Here is a 24,299-nt window from a genome sequence, read left to right as displayed (position 1 = left end):
AAATAATTTTGATAAGTATAGGTCACAAAAATAATAATAAATAAAAATGTAACATTCATAATAAATACAAAGAAGGAAATGAAATAAGGAACACATTCGGTGAATACTGAAATAAAAATATTATTTAACATGAAAAACACAATAAATTGAGATAGATTAGAAAATAGATTTGAATATATGACTATTTATTTATTATTTTCGAAAAAACACTAAAATAAAAAATGAATATGCTTTTAAAAATTAAATAAGTAAAAAAAATTTGAAAAATAAATAAATAAAAGCTTTTTATAATAAAATAAAATTAATTGAAAGGCGTTAATAATTAATAAATTAATAATTTCTTATTTTTAATAAATCTGCTTAAACTAACTCAAAAACAGCTTAGAAAAATATGATGAATTATTTAAATATCAAATAAAAAGTGAAAAGGAAAAATATCTGTATTATTTGATATTTCTTGGTACGTAAATTAATAAAAATACAAAAATCTAAGTATATAATTAATTAGTTTTAAGTTTGGCGTGATTAAAAGGATTATGATCACAACGAAATAAATCAGAATTGGCGTGATTAAAAGGATTATGATCACAACGAAATAAATCAGAATAATATATTTCTCTAATCATATTTATTTATTTATTTTCGGGAGGAGATTAATAATAACATTTTACATAATAAAATAATATTTAATTATATCTATAATTCCTTTTTAGCTCAAGTTGGGCCCGTATAGTGATCATCGATTTTTAGAGGTTATTCTACAATGGGATTTATTCGATCCTACCTCAAGACGATACCCGAATGATTCATGCAATTATACAAATGTTATTTTATGATGTACAACAACTCACTGAACTTTTAATGAGAACATACACTCTTTTAATACAGGAGAACAAACACCTCACAAACTCACAAATATTATATAACTAAGAACTTAAATACTACAAGATTAGAGAAAGAACTCAAGGGATGTTCGGGATGATTTTTAATGATGAGATTTATAGGTGATTTCTCATGTCTGAATGCAAAATATTCATAAAATCTTTCGGAAAAATTTGCAGTCAAATTTGACAAACATCTGCCAACTTTTTTTCACTAAATAACACCTATCATTCAATGCATTATTTTTGTCGACAGATTTTTCATTTTGTTCAAAGCATAACCCCCACATGAAATTAATCATGTGTTATTGTACGACATTGGATCAGTCCGATGTTCTTCGAATCATCACTAAATAGGATCCAAATGCTGGAACTTGAATATGAACAAACTGATCGTTTGTTCAAGCCAGTGGACAACTAAACCAACACAAATGTATTGCAAGTAAAACTTGGTATGAGTTCTATCCACTAATTTCAGAAGCAAAGTACAACCCATTTTTTTAAAATTTCCTTTCATTTTCGGCAGCACAATCAAGGGAGAACAGTGTTGCCTCGTTTCCTCATAGAAGACAGCAAAGAAGTCTCTCAGCTAATAGGCTGGGCCAGTTTTTATTTTGTAGTGAAATTGAATTTTGGTATTCAATAAAATTAAATAAGGAACAAAAGAAAATTTGAATATGGATGTTATGATTTTTTTAAAAAAAAACACGGTCAGTGTGACAAGGTTTGACATACATCTATCTGTATATATAGTCAAAATTAAAGAACGCGAGAAAAAAATATAAAAGAAGAAGGGACTAAGTCAAGACCACCATTAAAAAAGATATAAATAAAACCATTTAGAGGATACGACTAGTGTATCGAGAGTGCAAAAATAAATCGGAATCTCTAAACTAAATGCTAAAGAGTCAAAAGATTTACAACTACATTGTAGAGGAGACGAGCATCACAGACAGCCATTATATGCAACCCAGAGATAGTTAGCAGTAACCACACTTCGGAAAGGTTTACAGAAGAACCTTTAGTTCCTTAGTAAACGTCGATCCCAGGCTGCACAAATCCGTCAAAATTTGTATATAACGTTTACTAAGGAACTATGTATATATATTACATCCTAATTTACGTTTGACAAATAAACTCCTTGGAGACTGTCTCATATGTCAAATTTGTGTGACGGATCTCCGACCCGACTCGTCCCTGCCAATGAGAAATTAATATAAAATGTATTGTTGATCGTTATAGTCATAGTGTGGTTGATCCGTCTCACAAATATAAATCAGGAAGACCTGACTCACTCAATACATAATATGTCTACTGAGTGATAAATCATAGACGTCACTCATACATACATCATGGTTGAATGAGTGACCATGATTTATCCAACCATCATCCCTCACATTCACTATACTTATTATCACATGTAGGTAGACATACTACCATCATACATACATATACATATATATATATATAGAGTGTTGTTACCGTGCACACTTGGGTGCAGGGTTTTCGTGGGTGCCAGCTGTGCAGTTTTCTTTTATTTTTTTTTTAAATTAAAAACTCAAATAAAAAAAGGCTTTTAATTTAGAAACTAAATCCTCCACCTACCGCCTTCACCAACCAGAACAGAATGAAAGAAACACACCACATGGTCGTGAGCTTCAAGTGAAGGTGATTCTGGAGATCTCGTGCAGGCTTTTTCCGGGCACCTCAAATCAGAAGGTAAACCGATGTTGTTGGAAAATTTCTTATTTCCGGTAGAATATGTGCGTGAATGTATTAGAAAACCTTGGGTATAAAAATATGTGCGTGAATGTAAATCGAGGTTGTTGGAATGTATAAAAATTGGGTTCGGTGTATGTGTGAATGTATTAGAGAACCTCGAGCATGAGCCATTCTTATCATTAAAAAAATTTCGAATTTTTCGAAATAAAAATTGGGTTCGGTGTATGAGTGAATGTATTCGGATTTTCGAATTTTGAATTACTCCGTTGTATCCTAAATGGCTTTTATTTTTAATCTAAAACTACAGAATGTGTTTGCGGCCGTTAGTTTGTTTGAGTGTGAGAATGTACAGCAATATTTTAAGAGATAGGGGCAGTGAATGTGCTGCTGTTTGTTTTCGACACCTGAACTAAACTTCACGCTTTTCTGATTAGAATCTATATATGATCGGTTTTCTATTTTTCTTTCATTTTTATACTAAGAAACCCCGTTTGGAGTCTTTGAGAGAGTTGCTCACTTCTTGAGAATTGGGCTCCTTTTCGTCTTTTGAGGCTTGCACGACCATGCTTTGTTCCTCCCAGACTCCATGAAAATAACTCAACTTTTATTTTGCTGTTAAATATTCTCTTCTTTTTTGGGGGTTACTATTTGGGTGAAATGCACATGGTTTTTACCTTACACGAGACAGACATTTTTATTGTAATGATTAAAGGAGTTGGAGTTTGATGTTAAGCCCTTTTCCACCATTCCATGAAAAGGTGAATCTTGAAAAGTTTTTGCACAAGGTTGGATTGAAATATTATACATGTTTTAGTGCCAACTCATTTTGCTATGCACATGACCATAATCATTGCCGTACTTGTTTTGCTGAGTTTTGACAATGGTGAGTTATAAATTATTAATTGTTTGTAGTAATAATATTTTGTGTCTGCGTGCTGAAAAAGTTTGTGAATTTTTGTACATTTTAGGGGAAAACATATGTTGTGTTTGTTGGACGTGAACCAGGTATTTATGATACGTGGGGAGAAGCATCTTCTAAAGTTACCGGACATAAGGGTGCTGTCCACCAGTCTTTCAAAAATAGAGATGAGGCAGAAAGAGCTTATGACGCATTTATGGTAAAACAAGCTGCAGGCACTTCTTCCAACTCTAGTGCAAATGAAAGTTCAAGTTCACCTACATTTTCAAGTTCAAATACGAGGGGAAAAGTTTCGCAGACAGAACAAATAAAGAAGTTGCAAGGGATCGAACAGAACTTGGATGAGATAAAGAAGAATTTGAAAGCGATTGTAGAGAATTTGAAATCTCTACAAATTAGTGACCATGATTAAATATGTTGTTGGAAGTTGTTACCTATGTTTAATTTGAAAATACATTATCAAGTTTTAGTCATTTTCTACGTACTTGTAGCAGCAGTAAGCAGCATAGGATAAATGGGTAAGACCTAAGACATGTTGGTATGTGATGTTTATATTTAAGAATTGTGGAATTTGTTTTTTTTTTCTACATAAGAACCAAATTCAAGAGCCTGCCTCCTGGTTGCCAACCGTCTACCACAAGCGCACAATTTTGAAAATGAGAACCAACCATATTTGGTGACGAAACAGTGTCGTTTAATGAAGTTTTGTCATCTCCTTAATTTTATGCTTATCTTCTTATCTTTTCTAAACACACCTTCATTTTGGTAGTTTCAAATTATACAATCTAACCATGATTAAAAAAACGAACATGGTATAATATTTTTCTGAACAAATTTAATTAAGGAGATTTTAAATTACTATAATAATTAATATATTTTACTAATAAATAAGCATCATATTTAGATTATATAGACCCATATTACAACTCAGTGCTTTCTTTGCTGCAGAAACAGTACGATGTGAGCGTAACAAATGCACCTTTGAAGGAGTTGATAGTGGATGATTATGACTTTCTATGAAGGTACTAACAACCCAACCTAGACCAGTTTGTTCCTTCACAACTGAAATCTTTGACTTACATCCAATTCTAATCTCACCACGAGCTCTTTCATTTACTGGTTCATCACTTTTTGATTGTTTACTCCATCTGATTGCATCTGTATGTCCTTCTTTAAAGCATACAAATTTTTTCCAGATAACTTCTTTTGTTTTCTTACTTTTTTTGCTATTGCTCATTATTGCACTAAAACCAGATTCTCGTGCGTATTGGTTGTAGAACGAAAACGTCTCCTCTAAAGATTCGAATTTCATCCCTATTTCTGGCTTTTGATTGTCTCCAACTTGGGGAATGTATGACAGTTCATCGCCGCTGTTTTCTTCCATTCTATAATATGAAATTAACAAAATTAAAAATTTCTACACATACTATGCTGGCTAGCTCTGCAAACAATTTCGAAAAAATCGAATTTTTTTTTAATGATAAGAATGGCTCATGCTCGAGGTTTTCTAATACATTCACACATACACCGAACCCAATTTTTATTTCCAACAACCTCGATTTACATTCACGTACATATTTTTATACCAGAGGTTCTCTAATACATTCACGCACATATTCTACCAGAAATTAACAAAATTAAAAATTGCTACACATACTATGCTGGCTAGCTTTGCAAACAATTTCGAAAAATTCGAATTTTTTTTTTAATGATAAGAATGGCTCATGCTCGAGGTTTTCTAATACATTCACACATACACCGAACCCAATTTTTATTTCCAACAACTTCGATTTACATTCACGCATATATTTTTATACCCGAGGTTTTTTAACACATTCACGCACATATTCTACCGGAAATAAGAAATTTTCCAACAACATCGGTTTACCTTCTGATTTAAGGTGCCCGGAAAAAGCCTGCACGAGATCTCCAGAATCACCTTCACTTGAAGCTCACGACCGTGTGGTGTGTTTCTTTCATTCTATTCTGGTTGGTGAAAGCGGTAGGTGGAGGATTTAGTTCCTAAATTAAAAGCCTTTTTTTAATTTGAGTTTTTAATTTTTTTAAAAAAAAAATAAAAGAAAACTGCATACAGTTGGAGTCCACGAAAACCCTGCACCCTCTATATACAGCTGGCGCCCACGAAAACCCTGCACCCTCTATATATATATATATATATATATATATATATATTTTAGAAGCACCCAGGGTATCGTAGTTCCTCACGAGGTCATCTTTAAGTCTAAAATCTGTTTGCATAACAATTTTTCAGTTTCCTCTTGCAGAAATCATAGGCCCCTCATTTCTTCTGAGTTTTAAATTAATATTTCAGAAATTAAAAGTGCTAACCTATTATTAAATGTGCTACAACTTATTAAAAGTGTATTTTAAATAATAACTAAAGTGTTAAAAGTTTATTAAATTTGAGTTTTAAATAATAAATAGAGTGCTTAAAAATTTTAAATCACCAATAAACAATTCTATTATTTATTCATGATAAAATTTCCGCTTTTTCCTTAAAAGTTTTTCATAAAATTCATAAATTTTACTTTTATCATCTTCGGATATACTTATCCAAAAATCACCTCGAAATGCAAGTCGTCAAAACTTTATCGCAAATAAAACATTAAAATCCTTATTTTAAAATTTATTTACTAAATAAATTATTTTAAATATTAAAACAATTATTATGCAATCTATGTGACATTTAATTTTTTGGACGTTATAATTTGATTAAATTAGCATAAAAATCCCTAATCGACAATCACATATGTCAATCTTATAAAAAAAGTTATACGATTTGATATATAAAAAATATTAAATATATTTTTATATTAAATTATTATTTTATATTTTAATATAGATCAAATGAATCAGTCTCAGAATATAAAATCACATGATAAATTCTCTTAAATTAGATTTTTTTTTAAAAAAAAAAAAACAATTTTTTAATAAAAAGAAACAAGAATCTTTTGTCAAATTGGCAATTTTGACTCCGCTTGTTCACTAGGGCTTGAGGACATCTTTCGCCCCTCCCGCCATCTATCCGTTGCACTACGATTCGCAAGAGCCGAGGATCGAGGAGAGAAGAAAAGGGCGGGAAGAAATTTTTTTCTTGATTACAATTTCACTATCTTGAAGAATGGCGAAGCGTGAGCTCTCCAGTACTTTGAAGAACTTGAAGGTATACAACACAATGCAAGCTATTGTAGTTAGATTGTGTTTCCCTTTTGTATCATACCAGAAAATGTTTAATCTTATATCTCAAGAAAAGTGTTTAATTTGTGGTGAATTCATCTGGGTGTTTTTTTAAAAAAATGGGTTCAATTTATTTGTTCGATTCTACTGGTTACGGCAATTTTTTAGTTTGTAGGAATAATCGAAATTATTCTTCTTGATTTTTTAATTGTTTTCGTGTTTCTTTTATGTGTTAAGTTCATGCAAAGGGCGTCTCAGAAAGTGGAGAAACTTGAAGAGGAAGAACAGGTTATAACTGCTGGAGATTTCCCTTCATCTAGCGCCCCTAAGAGATGGTATTTTTTGTGATTTTATGTTTTAATTTCTTCATTTTAGTTTTTCTGTTTCTTGAATGTACTTAGTTAAACTTCGATGCTTTAGGAAGAATGGAGCTGAAACCTTAATTTAGGAGGGATTAAGATTTCATAGTATAATTAATACATACACCTTAAATTTAAAAAAAAAAAAAGTAGTGGGGGGACATGGTGCGAGACTATTGTAAAGTGTGATTAGACTCAAATTCATGGAAGCTAATTTTTAATAGCTATTCGGAAGTGTAATTATTTAGTTTTGAATTATGTTTGAGATATCTTAAAACCTGAGAATTTACTTTTTGGGTTATGATGTTGTGATGTTGACGGGAAGTTGATCTTGGGATGGAGTCACAATTCATTTAGAAATTATATTGGAACAAATTATTTTTGGGTTTATGAGTAGAGAGTGTACCGTCAAATGACTAACAAACATAGTCATTGTTATTTTCTGTTTGACCATGGAGTTTGTTCTCTGTCTTTCACTCTTCTGCAAACCCGGAAGATGTTTCATTGGTGTTCTTAAAACATTTGAGTAGGAATTTGTTGAATGAAAGATGGTATCAAAAATAAAGACGGAGGCCAACTTTAAAGTACAATATTGCAAATAATCAGGAAAATTAAAGTCTTCATCTAACTACTAAACTACAAATAAAGAGCTGTAAGTTAAGGGACTTTCTAGAGGGGGAGATTGCATGGACCCAAATGATTCAATGGTTTGGAATTATGGAGGCATCCATAGTGCATCACTGGGTAGTAGCAGAGAATGCAGTAATGTAATTGACTCAAATCATCTAATCGCATTCACGTAGGCAGCTTCATCACATAGTCATAAAATCCTAGAAGGCTATGTAGATTATGTGTACGATACTAAATCCCCTTCCCATAAAACATCCACGGTTGACCCAATCAATGCACCACTAAAATCCACTTCATATTTCATCAATTAAGGGTCTGAGTTTTTTTTTCCATTTCGTGCTTGCAACCTTGAACCAACTATAGATCAAGATATGAATGGAAGAGTATTATCTTTCATCAAAGTTCAAAATGCATGGAAAAGAAAGGATAAAAGAGCAACAGTTCATGTCTGCGGTTCCAAATTTACACACAACTAAATGTCCACTAAACTTGCCATTAGGTTAAACATATCGTGGGTTTTCTCATAACTTAAGCTACCAGGGAAAATTGTATTTTTTTCAGTTAAGGAGCCACTACCCGTTGCTATCGCTCCACCTCAGCAAATGACAACAGCTTAACAGCACTCAATAAGCATATAACCTCGCTGTAATATAAAATAAGCTACCGAGGAAAAAAGTTGTATTTTTTCCGGTTGCTAATTGCTCTATCTCAGCAAATGACAGCAGCTTAACAGCACTTCATAAGCAGATAATCGTGCCATTATTCAGGAACCAAGTTATATGTATCATAAGATCTTAGGATTTCCAGCGAATAAGGATGCATATGAAATGAGAAAGTTTTCAAATGAAGTACGATCAACTCATCATTCAGTTGTCTCATTCATACCCCTTTAGATTTTTAATTGATTAAATCAAAATTAATTTAAATGTATGCTCGGAAATACATACTGAAGCTTTTTCATCCTGCTTTTTCATCCTTTCAATTTTCCATTTATTTTTTGAACGTATATGCAAGTTAGTCGCTAAAACTACTGACCTTTTAAAATAGCTTTTCATAAACACCATGTGGAGCTTTTTCTTCATTTTTATTTCCGCATCTCTTCGTATGCAGTGTGGTTATAATTGAAGGTGAACCCCATCCAGGGGCAACAAGAGGTCGAATGTCATTTTTAAGTTTTAATCCTTCTATTGATGTGAGTACAAGGGTTCAAGTGACCTACAATTCCTAAGAGACTTAAAGATTTTACTATATTTTAATTGTTGGGGATCTCACTTCAGAGGCTTATCTTGGCAGAAACTTAATGAAGAGGCATGTGACCTTAGTGAAAATGGATCCACGGCCACTAGTTCTGGCAGGCAAACTGAAACAACATCCACAAGGTCACTTTTTTATTAGCCTATTACGTATATTGCATCCTTTTAATTTTCTTGCTACATATTTTGTAAATAACTTTTTTCGTATTTTCTTCTTCCTGCATAAACAGTCTTGGTATCCCTTTCTGATGTTGTATACTGGATTGAGATGCATGAATTGACATTGTCGATAAAGATCGTTCATAGTTATCAATTGTGAAATGGTTCAAGGATAATATTCTGTTATTGAGATTGGGTATTCAATTTACAATTTCAAGTAAACCTGGTTCTTTGTTAATATAGAGAAAACACCTCCCCCCAAGACAACTTGGAATCAGATATTTTAGTCAGTGACGGGGATTTGAAGAGGAAGCATCCTGATCTTTCCTCAGATCCGTCCTATACCAACAAGTCACGGAAAAATTCCCTAGACCGCCATGATTCATCTTCTAGAGGCAGTCACAGTTCTCAGAAACAACAAAAACGTGAAAAGCTGGACTGGAATGTTCTTCGATCTTCTAAGCATTAGAACAAGAAGAGGTAAGGTTTTAAGTAATTTCAGATTTGTGTTAGTTTTCTCCATGTATTCTTAAATTTTCAGTTTGATGTATTTTCACAAATATTTTTCAGCACTCTGGGATACCTTTTTTCCAGTAACTTTCTTGCTTTTGCGTTTTCACTTTGTATTTATTGGTCATTGATTAAACTATAACTTCTTGATATCTATATTTAGCATTGATACTGTTGAAGCTATATGTGATCTTCATTTCAGTCTCATGTAATTTAAGTCATTCGGTTCCAGCAAAAGGGAGGTAAAGCTTAGTCTTTATGATACCTTCCTCTTCCACTGAATGTGATAAGCCCAGTTGTGCCGAAGTTTCAGTTATTAGCTACAGACCTATTGGAGTCTGGTTTAGGAAATTCGCGAACATCGCTTGATCCGATTTTAATTTCTTTGGTATACTGCTTTGACAATCTTCATATGTTTGTTTAGAAAAAGTCGTGAGCACTGCTTGCCTCATCAGTTTTTATTTTTATTTTTTGCTGCACTTGGTTTCACATTCTTTGGAATTGGACATTTGTCACATGTTCTGTATAATGGTTGAATAATCTCCCAATGCTTCATGCTCTCATAAGGGGACAACCAAGGCTCCTCTCTTCACGAGGATCAATACATCCCTTTTCAATGTGTGAAAAGCTATCTCTCGAGCACATGTTCGGCAATGAGAAAATATAATGGAGCACCTAATACCGCATCTTCACATACCCAAGAATTACGAGGCTCATCAAATACGGCTTTCCGCATAATTCTATATGTAACCATGATATCGAGTATGGAATTATGTTTGTCACTTAAAAAATTAAAGATAATGTATAACTCAAATCTAGGAATCCAAATGTCTTAATAAATTATCAATCCTTTTTCTTTTTTGGTCAAAAAATTTAATTAAAGAAATAGTTTTGTAGTTAGAAATACATAACTACAAAGCATACACAATGAAGATATAGATAACGAAGCCATTGTTGTTATTTGTTGATGCCTGCTCGTTTTCGAAATACCCATCTGATTATTACTTGGAAAGATATAATCAAGAAATTATTTTGCATGCCCACTTTCGTACGTATTTTCAAATTTCTCCAATAAAATATGGAAGAAAATGGGATAATAATCATCCCGTTGGATACGTTATACTTTTGTTGCAATATAACCTTATTTATAATATTTTTCAACATTATTGTATGTTCTATTAGGACTTGACTACAGCCGTCAAACGGACAATTTATGACAGCACGGGCCAGCCCGTCAAATACCTGTCCCTTGGTGGGTGAGGCGGGCTAAAAATCTCTAAATCAATTTAAAGTGGATAGCGAGGGTCGGTTCACAAAAAATAAAAATAAATAAAGAAAAATAAAAAATTATTATAATTAATTAAAATTCATTTTATAAAAAAATATCAATAAATTTTTAATTATTGATTACGCATGTTTATATTTTATATAAAATAATTAGATAAAAACTTATGTGAGACGGTTTCACGGGTCGTAATTTTGTGAGACGGATCTCTTATTTGGGTCATCCACGAAAAAGTATTACTTTTTATGCTAAGAGTATTAATTTTTATTGTGAATATCGGTAGGGTTGACCATTCTCACAGACAAAGATTCGTGAGACCGTCTCACAAGAGACTTACTCAAATAATTAATACAAAAAATTTCACAAATTTCATTAAAAAAATATATATATTAACATAAATCAGAATACAAAAAAAATTATTTATTTTATTTTTCTTCCAGGTCTCGGGACAACCCAAGCCAATCTCAAGCTTGCCAGCATAGGCCCGTTACATTTCAACCCAACTCACTTAAATTGTGTTGTGCGTGGTCGATATGTCAGACTCAACCCAAATTGACTGTTTTAGATTTGACACATGGGTTCTAGAAATGAAGTTTATATGTAAATCTCAATTAATCACATAATGATGAATAATTGGAGAGAATATTGTGTTATTATTGTTGGTATGTTTTAATATAATCCGTTGAAATATAGTTGAGTTTGTTAGAGTAGGTGTTAAGCGAGCCAACTTGTGGTTTGGACTTTATTGATTTTTATGTTAAAAAAATCTTTATTTTAATAATATTTATGGTTTTATCCAATTGTGTCATTTACTTTATATGTATACTTATGCAAATTTCATAGATAAAGCATTTGAATGTACAATAGGTACCATGAGGTTTGCCTCGCAGCTAAGATCATGAAACAAATTAGAAAGTATACCGTATATTCTAAACATATTCTTAGTCGAATCAGCCCTTAAAATAAGGGTAAAAATCGTTTGAGCTTGAGACTAGCATATGTGATGTAAACGTCATGTTTCATTGGTAAGGATATGGAGTGTTCGTTCATATAGACGATTGATCATTTGATGATGCACTGAACAACTCTCCCTCGTACTTTCCAATTAGTTATCACTTATCGAGTTGAAAGGTCCGCGGTTATGGTTGTACACCATTAGTCATATGAACCAAGACAACATGCTGTGAAGGATCGGTTTTGACACCCTTAAAAATGCTTCAAACACAATATTCTCCATAAGCTGCAATAGCTTGTGGTCTAAGAATGAATATATCGATGAATTAAATTGAGTTTGGTTTTCAAACCAAGGGGAAGACACTCGAAATAATCATTCGTTAAGAAAACTGAATAGGTTTAAAGCTTTTAGCTTATGTAAACTGAATAACTGAAATAAGGGGGATCAGTTCGGGCTTGTATCAGTTCAGTGATGGGAAGAACTGAACTGATATTAGCTGAACTTATTAAATCAGTTTTGAAACAATAGTTAAACAGTTAAAGACACAAGACATGTTTATGGATGTTCGGAGACTTTAACTGCTCCTACGTCACCCCTTCTACCACCTCGGGTAGGATCCACTAGAAGACTTTGATTTATACAACACCTTGTATAAATCCACTCCAGAAGGGCAGCACTCAACTAGAACTCCTAGCACTCAAGATTGCAGGCAGCACCTGACAATCCACATAATGTTTAATGTCTCTTATATCAAGACTACAAATACAATGTTTAATGTCTTTGTGTGAAGACTCACTCAGCTAAATAATAAGCCCAACTCTCTGTATATATGAGTGATTGTGTGTGAATGTATGAGAACTGATCTAATAAATACAACACGAAAGTGTTCTCACACAACTGAGCTAACTGCTTCTAGTAAGCTGATATGAAATGAGTGTGCACTCGGTTTTCTTCACACAGTATTTTATTATTGTTCCGCTTGTTCTTCAATGGTCTTGATCTGATATTTATAGTTGCTTAGCTGACCATCCATGAACACTCAATTATAATGTCCGTTGTATTTTCAGGTGCTTTCTTATGATATGTCTCTTTCATTCTGACAATAGTTCTGGAAGCTTTTCTCTTTCAGCTCTGCTGCAACATCAATTATTGTATCTTCGTCTGTGAAGTAGCTTTTACCTTGTACATTCGTGCTTAGCTGGAATTTCATTTGATATTCTTGTCGTGATATGCGAATTGATCAGTTACAACTGATGTTCTGAACTCGTCTGGTGAAGTCAGTTTGGAATGATTTCACTATATCAGTTGTTTTGTTCAGCTAGGTTCTTCATCAGCTGGCCGGGCTTCTGAAAGTCTTCTGCTGAACCACCTACGAGCTGGACAATCAATTGAACTGGTCTTTGATATATTATTTGGACTGGTTCAGATTTAGCAATCATTTGGCGTCTCAATAGCTTCACTTTTGGTAGGGGAACTGATCTGTTCAGGATCTGATCAGTTTCAGTTGTTTTTGCGCATTAGATAAACTTGTTAGAAACATATTAAAAAGTTTTGTTAACATCAAAATCAAGATTGTGAACATAAAATGTTCCAACACTCTGCGTACTAGCACTACACTTTGAGTCATTTATCGATTCTATCGAGGGTCATCAGGTGGCGAGGTTGGGTGTAGTTTCGAAACACATAGGAGCCAATGTTGTCAGGGATTCACCATTTTCCTACTGGTGAATCATCCCCCACGTAAATGAACTTAATGCATGTATGCAGATTTACTTGAAAGCTCTTGTGAATTATTATTGCATTAGGATATGTAGCTTTTGACTTTGAACCTTCCTTAGTAATATACTATAGGATTTACTAGTTGAGTAGTGACATGATGTCTTGAACTAGTCAACCATTTATGTAAACCAAGTCAATAGTATTTACACAATATTAATTCTAACATATTTTTGTTCTCATGTTGTATCCATTTCGGCCATATCTTAGATTCATAAGTGTTTTTCCATTGAAGCGGCCATTACTTCTCACTTATATAGGTGATCTCCTAACTGGAGTATCCTGCCATACCCTACCTTTTAGGTATAGGAATCATTAAAAGAAAACTAAACCTCACCATATGTTGCAGGTCTTTTCTACTTGGATTTTGTAGGAATGAGCATTTACTTATTCCAAGTACTCAAACTAATATTTATAACTTAGTTGTTCCATTGAACCAAGGTCATGGGATCTCCACTTCACAAGGTTGGGTTACCGCTATAAATATTTTATTTTGTGGATTTTAAACCCATTCTTCTTAACAGTTTGTACATTTGATCTCTATTTATTTCTTTAGTAAACGGATCCGCGAGGTTTTCCTTTGATTTTACATATTCAACAGAAATAACCCCATTTGAGATCAATTGTCTCCGTCTAATGTGTCGAAACTTACCATTGTACATACTGCTTTGTGCTCTTCTAATTGCCGATTGACTATCACAATGAATGTTAATGGAAGTCATCGGCTTATTCCAACAAGGAATATCTTCTAGGAAGTTTATTAGCCATTCGGCTTCTTCCACAGCTTTATCTAAGGCTATGAACTCGGATTCCATAGTGGATCGAGCTATACATGTTTGCTTAGACGATTTACATGACACCGATCCTCCACCTATTGTGAATACATATCCACTAGTGGACTTTGAGTCTTTTGTGTCAGATATCCAATTAGCATCACAGTATCCTTCTAAAACTGCAAGATATTTTGAATATATCAAACCATAGTTCAATGTATATTTCAAATATCCAAGCACTCTAGTTAAGGCTTTCCAATGATCCTTATTTGGATTACTTGTGAACCTACTTAACTTATTTACTGAATATGCAAGATCTGAACGAGTACAGTTAGTCAAGTACATTAGACTACCTATTATCCTTGCATATTCCAGTTGTGATACGGGTTCTCCTCTATTCTTTGCTAAATGAACGCCTAAATCTATAGGAGTTCTAGCAGGACGACTGTTTAAGGTACTGAATCTTTCAAGTACCTTTTCAACATAGTGAGTTTGTGATAAAATAATTCCTTCAGGTATTCTAGAAATTTTAATCCCTAATATAATATCACATAACCCCAAGTGTTTCATATCAAAAGACCTTTTCAACATATTCTTAGTATTTATAATCAACTCATGATTACTTCCCATAATCAACATGTCGTCTACATAAAGGCTGACAATTACATAATCATTTACATTACCTTTAATATAAACGCATTTATCACATTCGTTGATTTTGAAACCATTTGACTTCATTGTATTGTCAAAATTTTCATGTCATTGCTTAGGTGCTTGTTTGAGTCCGTATAGTGACTTGACAAGTTTACACACCTTCTTTTCTTGTCCGGGTACAACAAACCCCTCGGGTTGTTCCATGTATATTTCTTCTTCCAGTTCTCCATTTAAGAAGGCTGTCTTTACATTCATTTGGTGAATCTCAAGGTTATGCAATGCAGCAATAGCTATGAGAACACGAATGGATGTAATCTTAGTGACTGAAGAGTATGTGTCAAAGAAGTCATATCCTTCCTTTTGTTTAAACCCTTTAGCTACCAATCGTGCTTTGTATTTATCTATAGATCCATCTTCTTTGTATTTGCCTTTTAAGGATCCACTTGCATCCTAAAGGCTTACATCCCGGAGGGAGAGAGATCAGTCAACTCCCATGTATGATTATCCATAATGGAATCTATTTCATCATTTATTGCTTCTTTCCAGAAAGGTGCTTCTGGATTGGATAGAGCTTCTTGAATAGTTCTAGGTTCGTCATCTAACATGTAAGTCAGAAATTCAGGACCAAATGACTTTTCAACTCTAGCTCTCTTACCACTTCTTGGTTCTTCGTTGATTTCTTTAGAATCAATAGTAGATTCGTAAGATCGTTTAATGGAACCTTCTTTTCTTTCCTTACAAAGAAATTTGTTTTCAAAGAATATTGCATTCCTTGATTTCATAATTGTTCCTTCATTAATATCAGGAATCGTTGACTTATGCATCAAAAACCTATATGCACTACTATTATATGCATATCCAATAAAAATGCAGTCAACAGTTTGGGTTCAATTTTAACTTGTTTTGGCTTGGGTAATTCTACTTTAGCCAAACACCCACACACTTTTAGGTATTTGTAAGATGGTTTGCGACCCTTCCATAATTCATATGGAGTTTCATCTTTTCCTTTGTGTGGTATTTTATTAAGAATGTGGTTTGCAGATAATATTGCTTCCCCCCACAGGTTTTGAGGTAAGCCAGAATTTATCAACAACACGTTCATCATTTCCTTAAGAGTACGATTTTTACGTTATGCAATTCCATTTGATTGAGGTGAATATGGTGCCGTAGTTTGATGAATTATGCCAGAGTTAGTGCAAAATTCTTCAAATGGAGCGACATACTCTCCACCTCTATCACTTCGAATCATTTTGATTTTAGTACTCAATTGATTCTCAACCTCATTCTTATAATTTTTGAAAGCTTATATAGCTTCGTCTTTACTTTTCAGTAGATATACGTAACAGTATCTTGTGCAATCATCAATGAATGTTATGAAATACTTTTTTCCACCTCGAGTTTGCACAAATTTTAAATCACAGACGTCAGTGTGAATTAATTCAAGTGGTTTAGTATTTATTGTCACAGAATGGAATGGAGTTTTGGCCATCTTTTCTTCAACACAAATCTCACACTTTTCTCGTGGATTTCTTTTAAATGCAGGTAGCACATTTAAGTTTATAAGTCTTTGTAATGTGTTGAAGTTAACATGTCCTAATCTTTCATGCCATAAATTATAACTTTCAAACAAGTAAACATAATCATTCACTTTATTCTTCGCCTCATGGCGGTAAACATTCATTACATTCATTTTAAAGAGACCATTTTCTTGGTACCCTTTGCCTACAAACACACCATTCTTAGTTATGAAAAACTTGTCCGATTCAAACACAAGTTTAAAGCCAGCCTTACTCAACAAGGATCCAGAAAATAAGTTCTTTCGAATGTCTGGCACATGCAGCACATTCAACAATGTTATCTCTTTACCGGAAGTCATCTTCAACACCACTTTGCCAATTCCTACGACCTCAGATGTCGTAGAGTTTCCCATAAACAATTTCCTATCACTTACAGTAGTGTAGGATGAGAACATTTCCTTTTCAGCACATATGTGGCTAGTGGATCCGGTATCTACCCACCATTTCCTTGGATTATCCACCAAATTGGTTTCAAACACAACGGAGGATAGATCAAGTTGTGATAGGTCTATTGGTACATTCCTATCTTCGATGACATTGGCTTGCCTTAGTTTCTGATGTTTGTTGTCTTTCCTTGGAAGACGACAGTCCTTGGCCATATGATTCGATTTGCCACATTTGTAGCAAGTTCCTTTGAACTCCTTGGCTTGCCCTCGTTTCTAATTTTGAGGGCGCTTTCTCTTGTGACTGGTGCTAGATTCTGTCAGATTGGCCTTGGCCTCGGCATCCATTGTCCTTTTGTGTGTTTTGGCTTCAGAAGTACGACTATCTTCCTCAATTCGAAGCCTCACAATCAGATCTTCAAGTTTCAACTCATTGCGCTTATGCTTAAGGTAGTTCTTGAAGTCTTTCCACATTGGTGGCAATTTCTCAATTATGGCCACCACTTGAAATGGTTCATTGATTTCCATCCCTTCTGCCAACAAGTCATGAATTATAATTTGAATTTGTTGTACCTGACTTATTACAGATTTAGCGTCCATCATTTTGAAGTCAAGGAATTTGCCAACTACAAACTTCTTGACTCCTGCATCTTCTGTCTTATACTTTTTCTCCAATGAATCTCACAATTCTTTGGCTGTTTTGACAGAGCAGTAGACACTGTAAAGCATGTTGTCAAGTCCATTTAAGATATAGTTGTGGCAGAGGAAGTCACTGTGGTTCCATGCATCAACAGCATTCCTTCGCTGCGAGTCGGTATCGCCTTCAGATATGACAGGAGGGGACTCTATCAGGAACCGAGACAGGCTCAAAGTGGTCAGATAGAATAGCATTTTCTGCTGCCAACGTTTGAAGTCGGCACCAGAAAACTTCGGAGGTTTTTCACCGTGAGCAGGGACGGCAGGGGCGGTGGGCACGGGAGTGAACGATGCATTCGACATATCCAGAATAACAATGATAATAAATTTCGTCTTGCGATTGTTTGTTAGATATTACCCTGGATATGTTGGATGTCTTGAAACTCGAGCAAAGCGCAGCAACTTGAATCACGAACAAAACGCAACAACAATAAGAGCAAGTCGAGGCAAGGAAGATCCTTTCTCCACAAGACGAAATTGCCCGTATAAAGTGCTATACGTTGCAGGCAATCGTCCCCAAGATACAATGACGTCTATTCGAGAGTTTGCAGCACTACAAATCTCGAATGCAGCGAACAATATATGCAGCAACTTTCAAGTATTTCGAAAATAAAGAATGCAGCAATATGGAAGATTTTAATCAGTGAAAAATTCAGCAGTCTTGGAAAATGGTTGGAGGGATTATTTATAGATGATCATCGGTTGCATTGAAGAGACACGGTTCTCCAGACCAGATGCTTAGAAGAGAGACAATTCTAGTCAAGGGATACATTGGTTGGGCCAAAAACAGCCAAGAACAGATGCTATCATAGCCAAGGGACGCGCATTTTTCCAGAACCAGCGCTGCGTGCCTCGCGAGCTGCTCGCACTAGCAAGGAGCGTGCGCCTGCGCGAGAAGCTGCGCGGCCGCGCGCCTTGTTCTGTTTCGTCAGCACTGAATCCAGCAACAAGCGCGCATCCGTGCGGGATGTGGCGCTCCCGCGCGACTGTCTCTATTCTGAATGCATCATTTAGCTAACAAAATTTATTCTTCAAATAAACTTGTTCCAAAAAGAATAATTCTTGTCAAAGACCGCACCGCATCGGGCCGGGCCGGGCCGAGACAAGCGCTCGCGTGTGTGTTTCACCAAGATACAGCTTATTAGCGTCTTCCCTCTTCTAAAAACTTCCGGTACCCCTTGGGGCCCAAACCCCTAATTCAAACTTAGAGTTTATAAGGAAGACTTCATTTTGCTATTTTTTCCATGTGGGACAACTCCCACTCCCTTTTCTATTCAACAACTCTTCATTATTCATTTATCCAACATAAAATATCATGTATGATCTGATGAGTTAATAGTACAAGAAATCTCTGGCTAGAGCAAGACATGTGCTTTATGGAAATGTGTTTTCCTAGTTGCACATACCATATTACTATTATTACTCAAAAATATATCACATCGTTATCGAATTCCTTTGCAACTCTCAATATACCAATGGTTGCAGATTCGATCAAGATATATAAGTTGATGGGAGTGTACTGTATGATAACCATAACTTAAGGTTCTTGCAGGCACTATCAGTGATACCTAGGGGATCATGGGCCGATGCTACTAGATATTCTTACCATTTTCCGATAAGTGCGATCAAACTTGAGTTCTGACATTCTTGATTATGAGTTGATGAAAAGAATGAGGTTAATTAGGATAAGTTTGAGTAAAAATAAATATTATTCTGAATCATAATATAGTTGTGAACATACAGCTAGCTGTATCATTGAACATTGAGGACACACAAGTATTGGATTTTGTGTTCTCGTTCAGATAGTCAAATCAAAATAGTTGAATTTGACTATTGTAGTTTGATGGAGATAAAAAAAATTGCTTATAAAAGAGTTTATAAATGGATTCCTTGTAATAGAAATTGTGGAACTTAGCTTAATTGCAAATTAAGTGAGGAGAGTATAATTACATATTTTAGTGAAGGAGTTCACAAAACTAGCATATGACAAAAATGGATCAATGAAAATGTTGTCTTTCGAAAATTTCAATTTTCATTATATGAAATGATTTTTACCATCGATATATCTGCAGAGTCTGATCGTCAATCGGGGTTATAACGAGTTCATAATTATTTATTTACTAAATATAGATGTATAATATATATATTAGGACTATGAATCATAGTAACATTGTGTTAGTGTATTTTAATTAATATGTTATCAAATGTTGATAACAAGTAACATAATCGTACACAAGAAAAATACACAAAATTCTCTCCTCCCTCACAAAAAATTTTCAACCAACCCCCTTTATTTCACAAGGAGATTTCAGCCACCACCCTTTCCACCGTGTGCCGACCCGACGCTAATGCAACACCGTCGGATTTGTAAAATTTCGGCGATCGAATCTCGATGCAAATTTTTTTAGATCTCTAGTGCGATTTATATTAGGAACAGAGTTTCTATATGAGGAACAAAGTTTCTGATCGTTGACTAGATTTGACAATTGAAGAAGGAGAAATATCAGTTCGTATAAAATTACAAGAATGACTATCTCCACTTAAAATCTGGAATAGTTTGGTGTCCAATGTCTAGAACATAAAGTAAATATTCTAAACGTCATATGAATGTTTTTATTTCTTACGATGCCCACGGAACGTTTTGAACGAAAAAAAATGAAACTTCCACAACGTCTTGGGTGCCAGAAAACAGTATATCTACATTGGTATGATACCTAGTTTTTTTCTCAATCGTATGATTTTTATTGTTTAAATTGTGTTAAATAATTTATTTCTAACCGTGTCTGAAATTCCAAAAAATTGAATCCCTCGAAAAATTTGTTTTTCGAAAAAAAAATTGCGTCTGCCTGGAACTGTTTTGGGCAACGCGCATGCTAAAAAAAGGCACAGGCAAGCTGTCCGAGATGGTCTTGGGCAGCCTTGGCCCACGGGGACTTTTTTGGGAGCCTTGAGATGATTTTTGGATTTTTCGAAATTTTTGGGTTAAAATTGATATTTTATGAAAATTAATCAAATTAACACTTGAAAATAAATTTTCATCAAATTGTAGAATTTTCTCATTAAATAAAAAAATTAGAATTCGATTTTAATTATTTATGGTAAAATGTGTTTACAAAAAATTTAGTTATTAATGAATTAATTTATGTTTATTTAACTTATTAATTTGTTTCTAATTATGGCGGTTAGTGATAAATTTACAATATAGATCATTTGTCGATAATATTTGATATTATGGATTTAATACAATATTTGATATTATATGGAAAATGATGATCAAAAGTTATGACCAAATTGTTAGGTGTGTGTTATGATAATATGCATGTTTTATTTTTAATTATTTAATAATTATTTAAAGTGGGTCTGGTTTATTGCTCGTTCTCACTTCCTAAATTTGTATACAAATTTGCCATGAAAATTAAATGTAAATATTAGATTTAGTGGGATATCAAAATTTGAAGATTGTGAGCTTATACCTCAAGAGTTTTGAATATCGAAGACATGTAAAATATTGTAAGCTTATATAATATTGCATTTGCATCATTTCATTACTAGATTTTGGGTATGGATCCATATATGGCTCATATGAATTAATTAGCTATCAGTTATCGATCGTCTTTTATTATTTATAATGCATGTGATATATTATTTGTATGTGTGTTAATATTAATATAATAACATGATTTGTATGAATCCAACAAATATACAAACAAACACGATATTTTAAATTAATGATGAGACAAATTTTTAAAATTAAAACCCCACATTTTTTTATAAGATCCCAAATTTAAATCAAGCTATTTAAAAGAGACTTTAATACTTCATTGTCTTCTATCAACGGTGGTTGCATGATGAACATTACATGCGCTCACTGTCTGGCTCATATTATTGAGGATGTCTGGACACTGAAAAATTGTAATTTTCACTGTCATATTTGATGTGAAGTACGTGGAATTCCCATGACATCGACTTATATTATTGGGAGATCTCATGAAGACGGTCCACTAAGGTTCAACATTGATATGTCAGGCTCGACATGTAAAAAGAAAGAGAATCATATTATTGGGTCCTCATCAAACGTGAGGCAAAAATACGTCGGGTTTCAAGGGGTTGCAATTGGGCTCTACCTTTTGAAAATTGTGATTGACTGATATTATTCGAGATTATAATTTATCAATTGGGCCTTGTATACTCACTAAGGAAGTTGGATTTCCCGCTTTCATCAGAGGGTGATGAAAATGTCAAAATAGTATGAAGAAATTCATAAAAACATAAGTCCATATTTTATATCTTACAAAATATTTTAAAATAATTAGTAACATTTATTTCCATTTCAGTATATTTACGATGGTATTGCGAAATCGTCTATATTTTATAATCGATCAAAACAAGCTAACTAGACCAAAATACCTAGACTGGTTGAGGAATTTAAAAATTGTTTTACATTATGAGAAAATAGCATATGTTCTCACAAAAGCGCCTCCATGTTTTCGAACCAAGTGTGGACCTTAGTAGATCAAACTGAGAAAATTGCTCTCATAGGAAGCAAATGCAAGATTGCTAGCAAAAAGATATACTCGAAAGCAAGGTATTGACTATGAAAACCTTTTCTCCAGTCGCAATGTTTAAGTCCTTTAGGATATTGTTGGTCATAACAACATGGTATGACTATGAAATATGGCAGATGGATGTTAAAACAATGTTCCTAAATGGGACATTAAGGAAGATATTCACATGTCTCAACCTGAAAGATTTACATCAGTAGGAAGTGAGCATAAAGTATGCAAACTTCATATATCCATCTTTGAAATCAAATATGCATCAAAGAATTGGAACCTCATATTTGACAACACTATCAAAAAATTTGATTTTGTTAAAAAAAACCTGGGGAACCATGTATATACAAGAAGGTTAGTGAGAGTGCAGTGACATTTCCTAATACTTTATGTTGATAACATACTACTCATTGAGAATTATGTAGGGATTTTCCAGTCAACTAAATTATGATTAGCTACTAAATTCTCCATGAAGAATATGGATGAAGCGTCATATACTAAGAATATAGATCTATAGGGATAGATCAAAGAGGATACTAGGGCTCACTCAATCCACTTATATCGATACCATAATGAGGAGATTCTCTATGGAGGAGTCCAAGAGACGTTATCTCCCAAGGTCTCATGATGTAACTCTATCTAAGTCTATATGCCATAAGACTGATAATGAGGTAGAAACCATGAGTCGTATCCTACATGCTTCTGCTATATACAATATAATGTATGGTATGATATCTACTCAACCTGATATTGTATTTTAATTGAGTGTTGCAACCAGATATCAGACTAATCTCAGTTCATTGCATTGGAAAGTCGTGAATGATATTCTTAAGTACTTCAGAAAAATTAAGAATTTGTTCATGGTTTATGGGAGTGGAGAATAAAAATTGGAAGGTTATACTGATTCTAACTTCCAATCAGATGTGGATGACGAAATCAACATCTGTATTTGTATTCAAGCTCAATAGTGCACTACAACAAAAATGGTTTTTCGCAGCGCGCAAATTCGCTTTCCGCGGCACACATTGCACGCTGCGAAGTTCCAAGCTGTTGAAAGTTCAAGATTATCCACAACGTACATGTGCACGCTGTTAATACTATTATCAACAGCGTGCATATGTACGCCGTTCATACTACTATCCGCAGCGTGCAATGTACGCTGTTAATAGTAAAAAAAAATCTAATTATTAGCGACGGTTTTTGACAAAGCCGTCGCTAATTGGCGACGGTTTAAAACCGAAGACACCCACCGTCGCTAAATTAACGACGGTATTTAAATTTAACGATGATTACAAACCCGTCGCTACATGTCGCGACAGTTTAAAAACTGTCGCTAAAGTTTGCTTAAAAATAAAAAAAAATTAATTTTATAATTTAATAAATTTTAAAAAAAACTACAACACAACTACGATAAATTGACTGATGATCTTAACTAACACTTAAAAAATTAACCAAAAATTGAAACAAAAAAATGTATCTAAATCGAAATTAAAATCGTATAAGAAGGAAAAAATTTAAGTGTTAGTGAAGTTGTGTGGAAGAAAATGGAAAGGAAATCGGATATTTATAGACAAGCGACTATTAACGACGATTCTCCATCAAACCGTCGCTAATAGCGACGGTTAGGATATAATCGTCGCTGATTTACTGCTATTAGCGGCGGTTTATTACAAACCGTCGCTAAATGCGACGGTTTTTTATTAAACCGTCCTCGATTTCAAATCGACGACGGTTTATCGTATACCGTCCTTAAAGATTGGGACGGAACCGTCGCAAATCTTAAATTAGCAACGGTTTATCCATAACCGTCGCTAATTAAAAAATTCGCAACCATTTTTAGCAGCGTGCTTTTAATGCACGCCGTGAATGCATAGTGTATTAACAGCGCACATTATTGCACGCTGCGGATAGTATATAATATTACTTTCCACAATATGCTTTTAATGTGCGCCGTTAATATATATGTTATTAACAGCGCGCATTTAAAGCACGCTGCGGAAGCTAATTTAAAATTCG

The 24,299-nt window shown here is 33.9% G+C and overlaps 3 protein-coding genes across 4 annotated transcripts; 1 reads left to right on the top strand and 2 right to left on the bottom strand.

The window, feature by feature from the left end:
• Positions 1 to 4,402: 4,402 nt before the first annotated feature.
• Positions 4,403 to 4,906, bottom strand: LOC142504376 (protein FAR1-RELATED SEQUENCE 5-like). Its single transcript, XM_075617252.1, has one exon. It carries the CDS (start codon positions 4,904 to 4,906, stop codon positions 4,403 to 4,405), a length of 504 nt encoding a protein of 167 aa, XP_075473367.1.
• Positions 4,907 to 6,504: 1,598 nt separating this feature from the next.
• Positions 6,505 to 10,468, top strand: LOC142555148 (uncharacterized). Of its 2 annotated transcripts, XM_075665855.1 has the most exons (6): positions 6,505 to 6,706; positions 6,958 to 7,055; positions 8,820 to 8,901; positions 9,003 to 9,088; positions 9,365 to 9,601; positions 9,834 to 10,468. In XM_075665855.1, exons 1-5 carry the CDS (start codon positions 6,665 to 6,667, stop codon positions 9,588 to 9,590), a joined length of 534 nt encoding a protein of 177 aa, XP_075521970.1. In that variant the 5' UTR covers positions 6,505 to 6,664; the 3' UTR covers positions 9,591 to 9,601; positions 9,834 to 10,468. The 2 variants fall into 2 exon arrangements, with proteins under 2 accessions (XP_075521970.1, XP_075521969.1); XM_075665854.1 differs by lacking the exon at positions 9,834 to 10,468 and having other exon boundaries at positions 9,365 to 9,832.
• Positions 10,469 to 14,135: 3,667 nt separating this feature from the next.
• LOC142504375 (uncharacterized) lies at positions 14,136 to 17,250 on the bottom strand. Its single transcript, XM_075617251.1, has 3 exons — positions 16,540 to 17,250; positions 15,537 to 15,808; positions 14,136 to 15,075 (listed from the first exon to the last, which is right to left on the bottom strand). Exons 1-3 carry the CDS (start codon positions 17,248 to 17,250, stop codon positions 14,136 to 14,138), a joined length of 1,923 nt encoding a protein of 640 aa, XP_075473366.1.
• Between the last annotated feature and the right edge of the window lie 7,049 nt (positions 17,251 to 24,299).

Source organism: Primulina tabacum, chromosome 9, assembly GCF_025594145.1.
Source record: "Primulina tabacum isolate GXHZ01 chromosome 9, ASM2559414v2, whole genome shotgun sequence".
In the NCBI taxonomy this organism is placed as follows: domain Eukaryota; kingdom Viridiplantae; phylum Streptophyta; class Magnoliopsida; order Lamiales; family Gesneriaceae; genus Primulina; species Primulina tabacum.
Note: the sequence above shows the minus strand (reverse complement) of the source record. Positions and strands in the feature narration are given on the sequence as shown.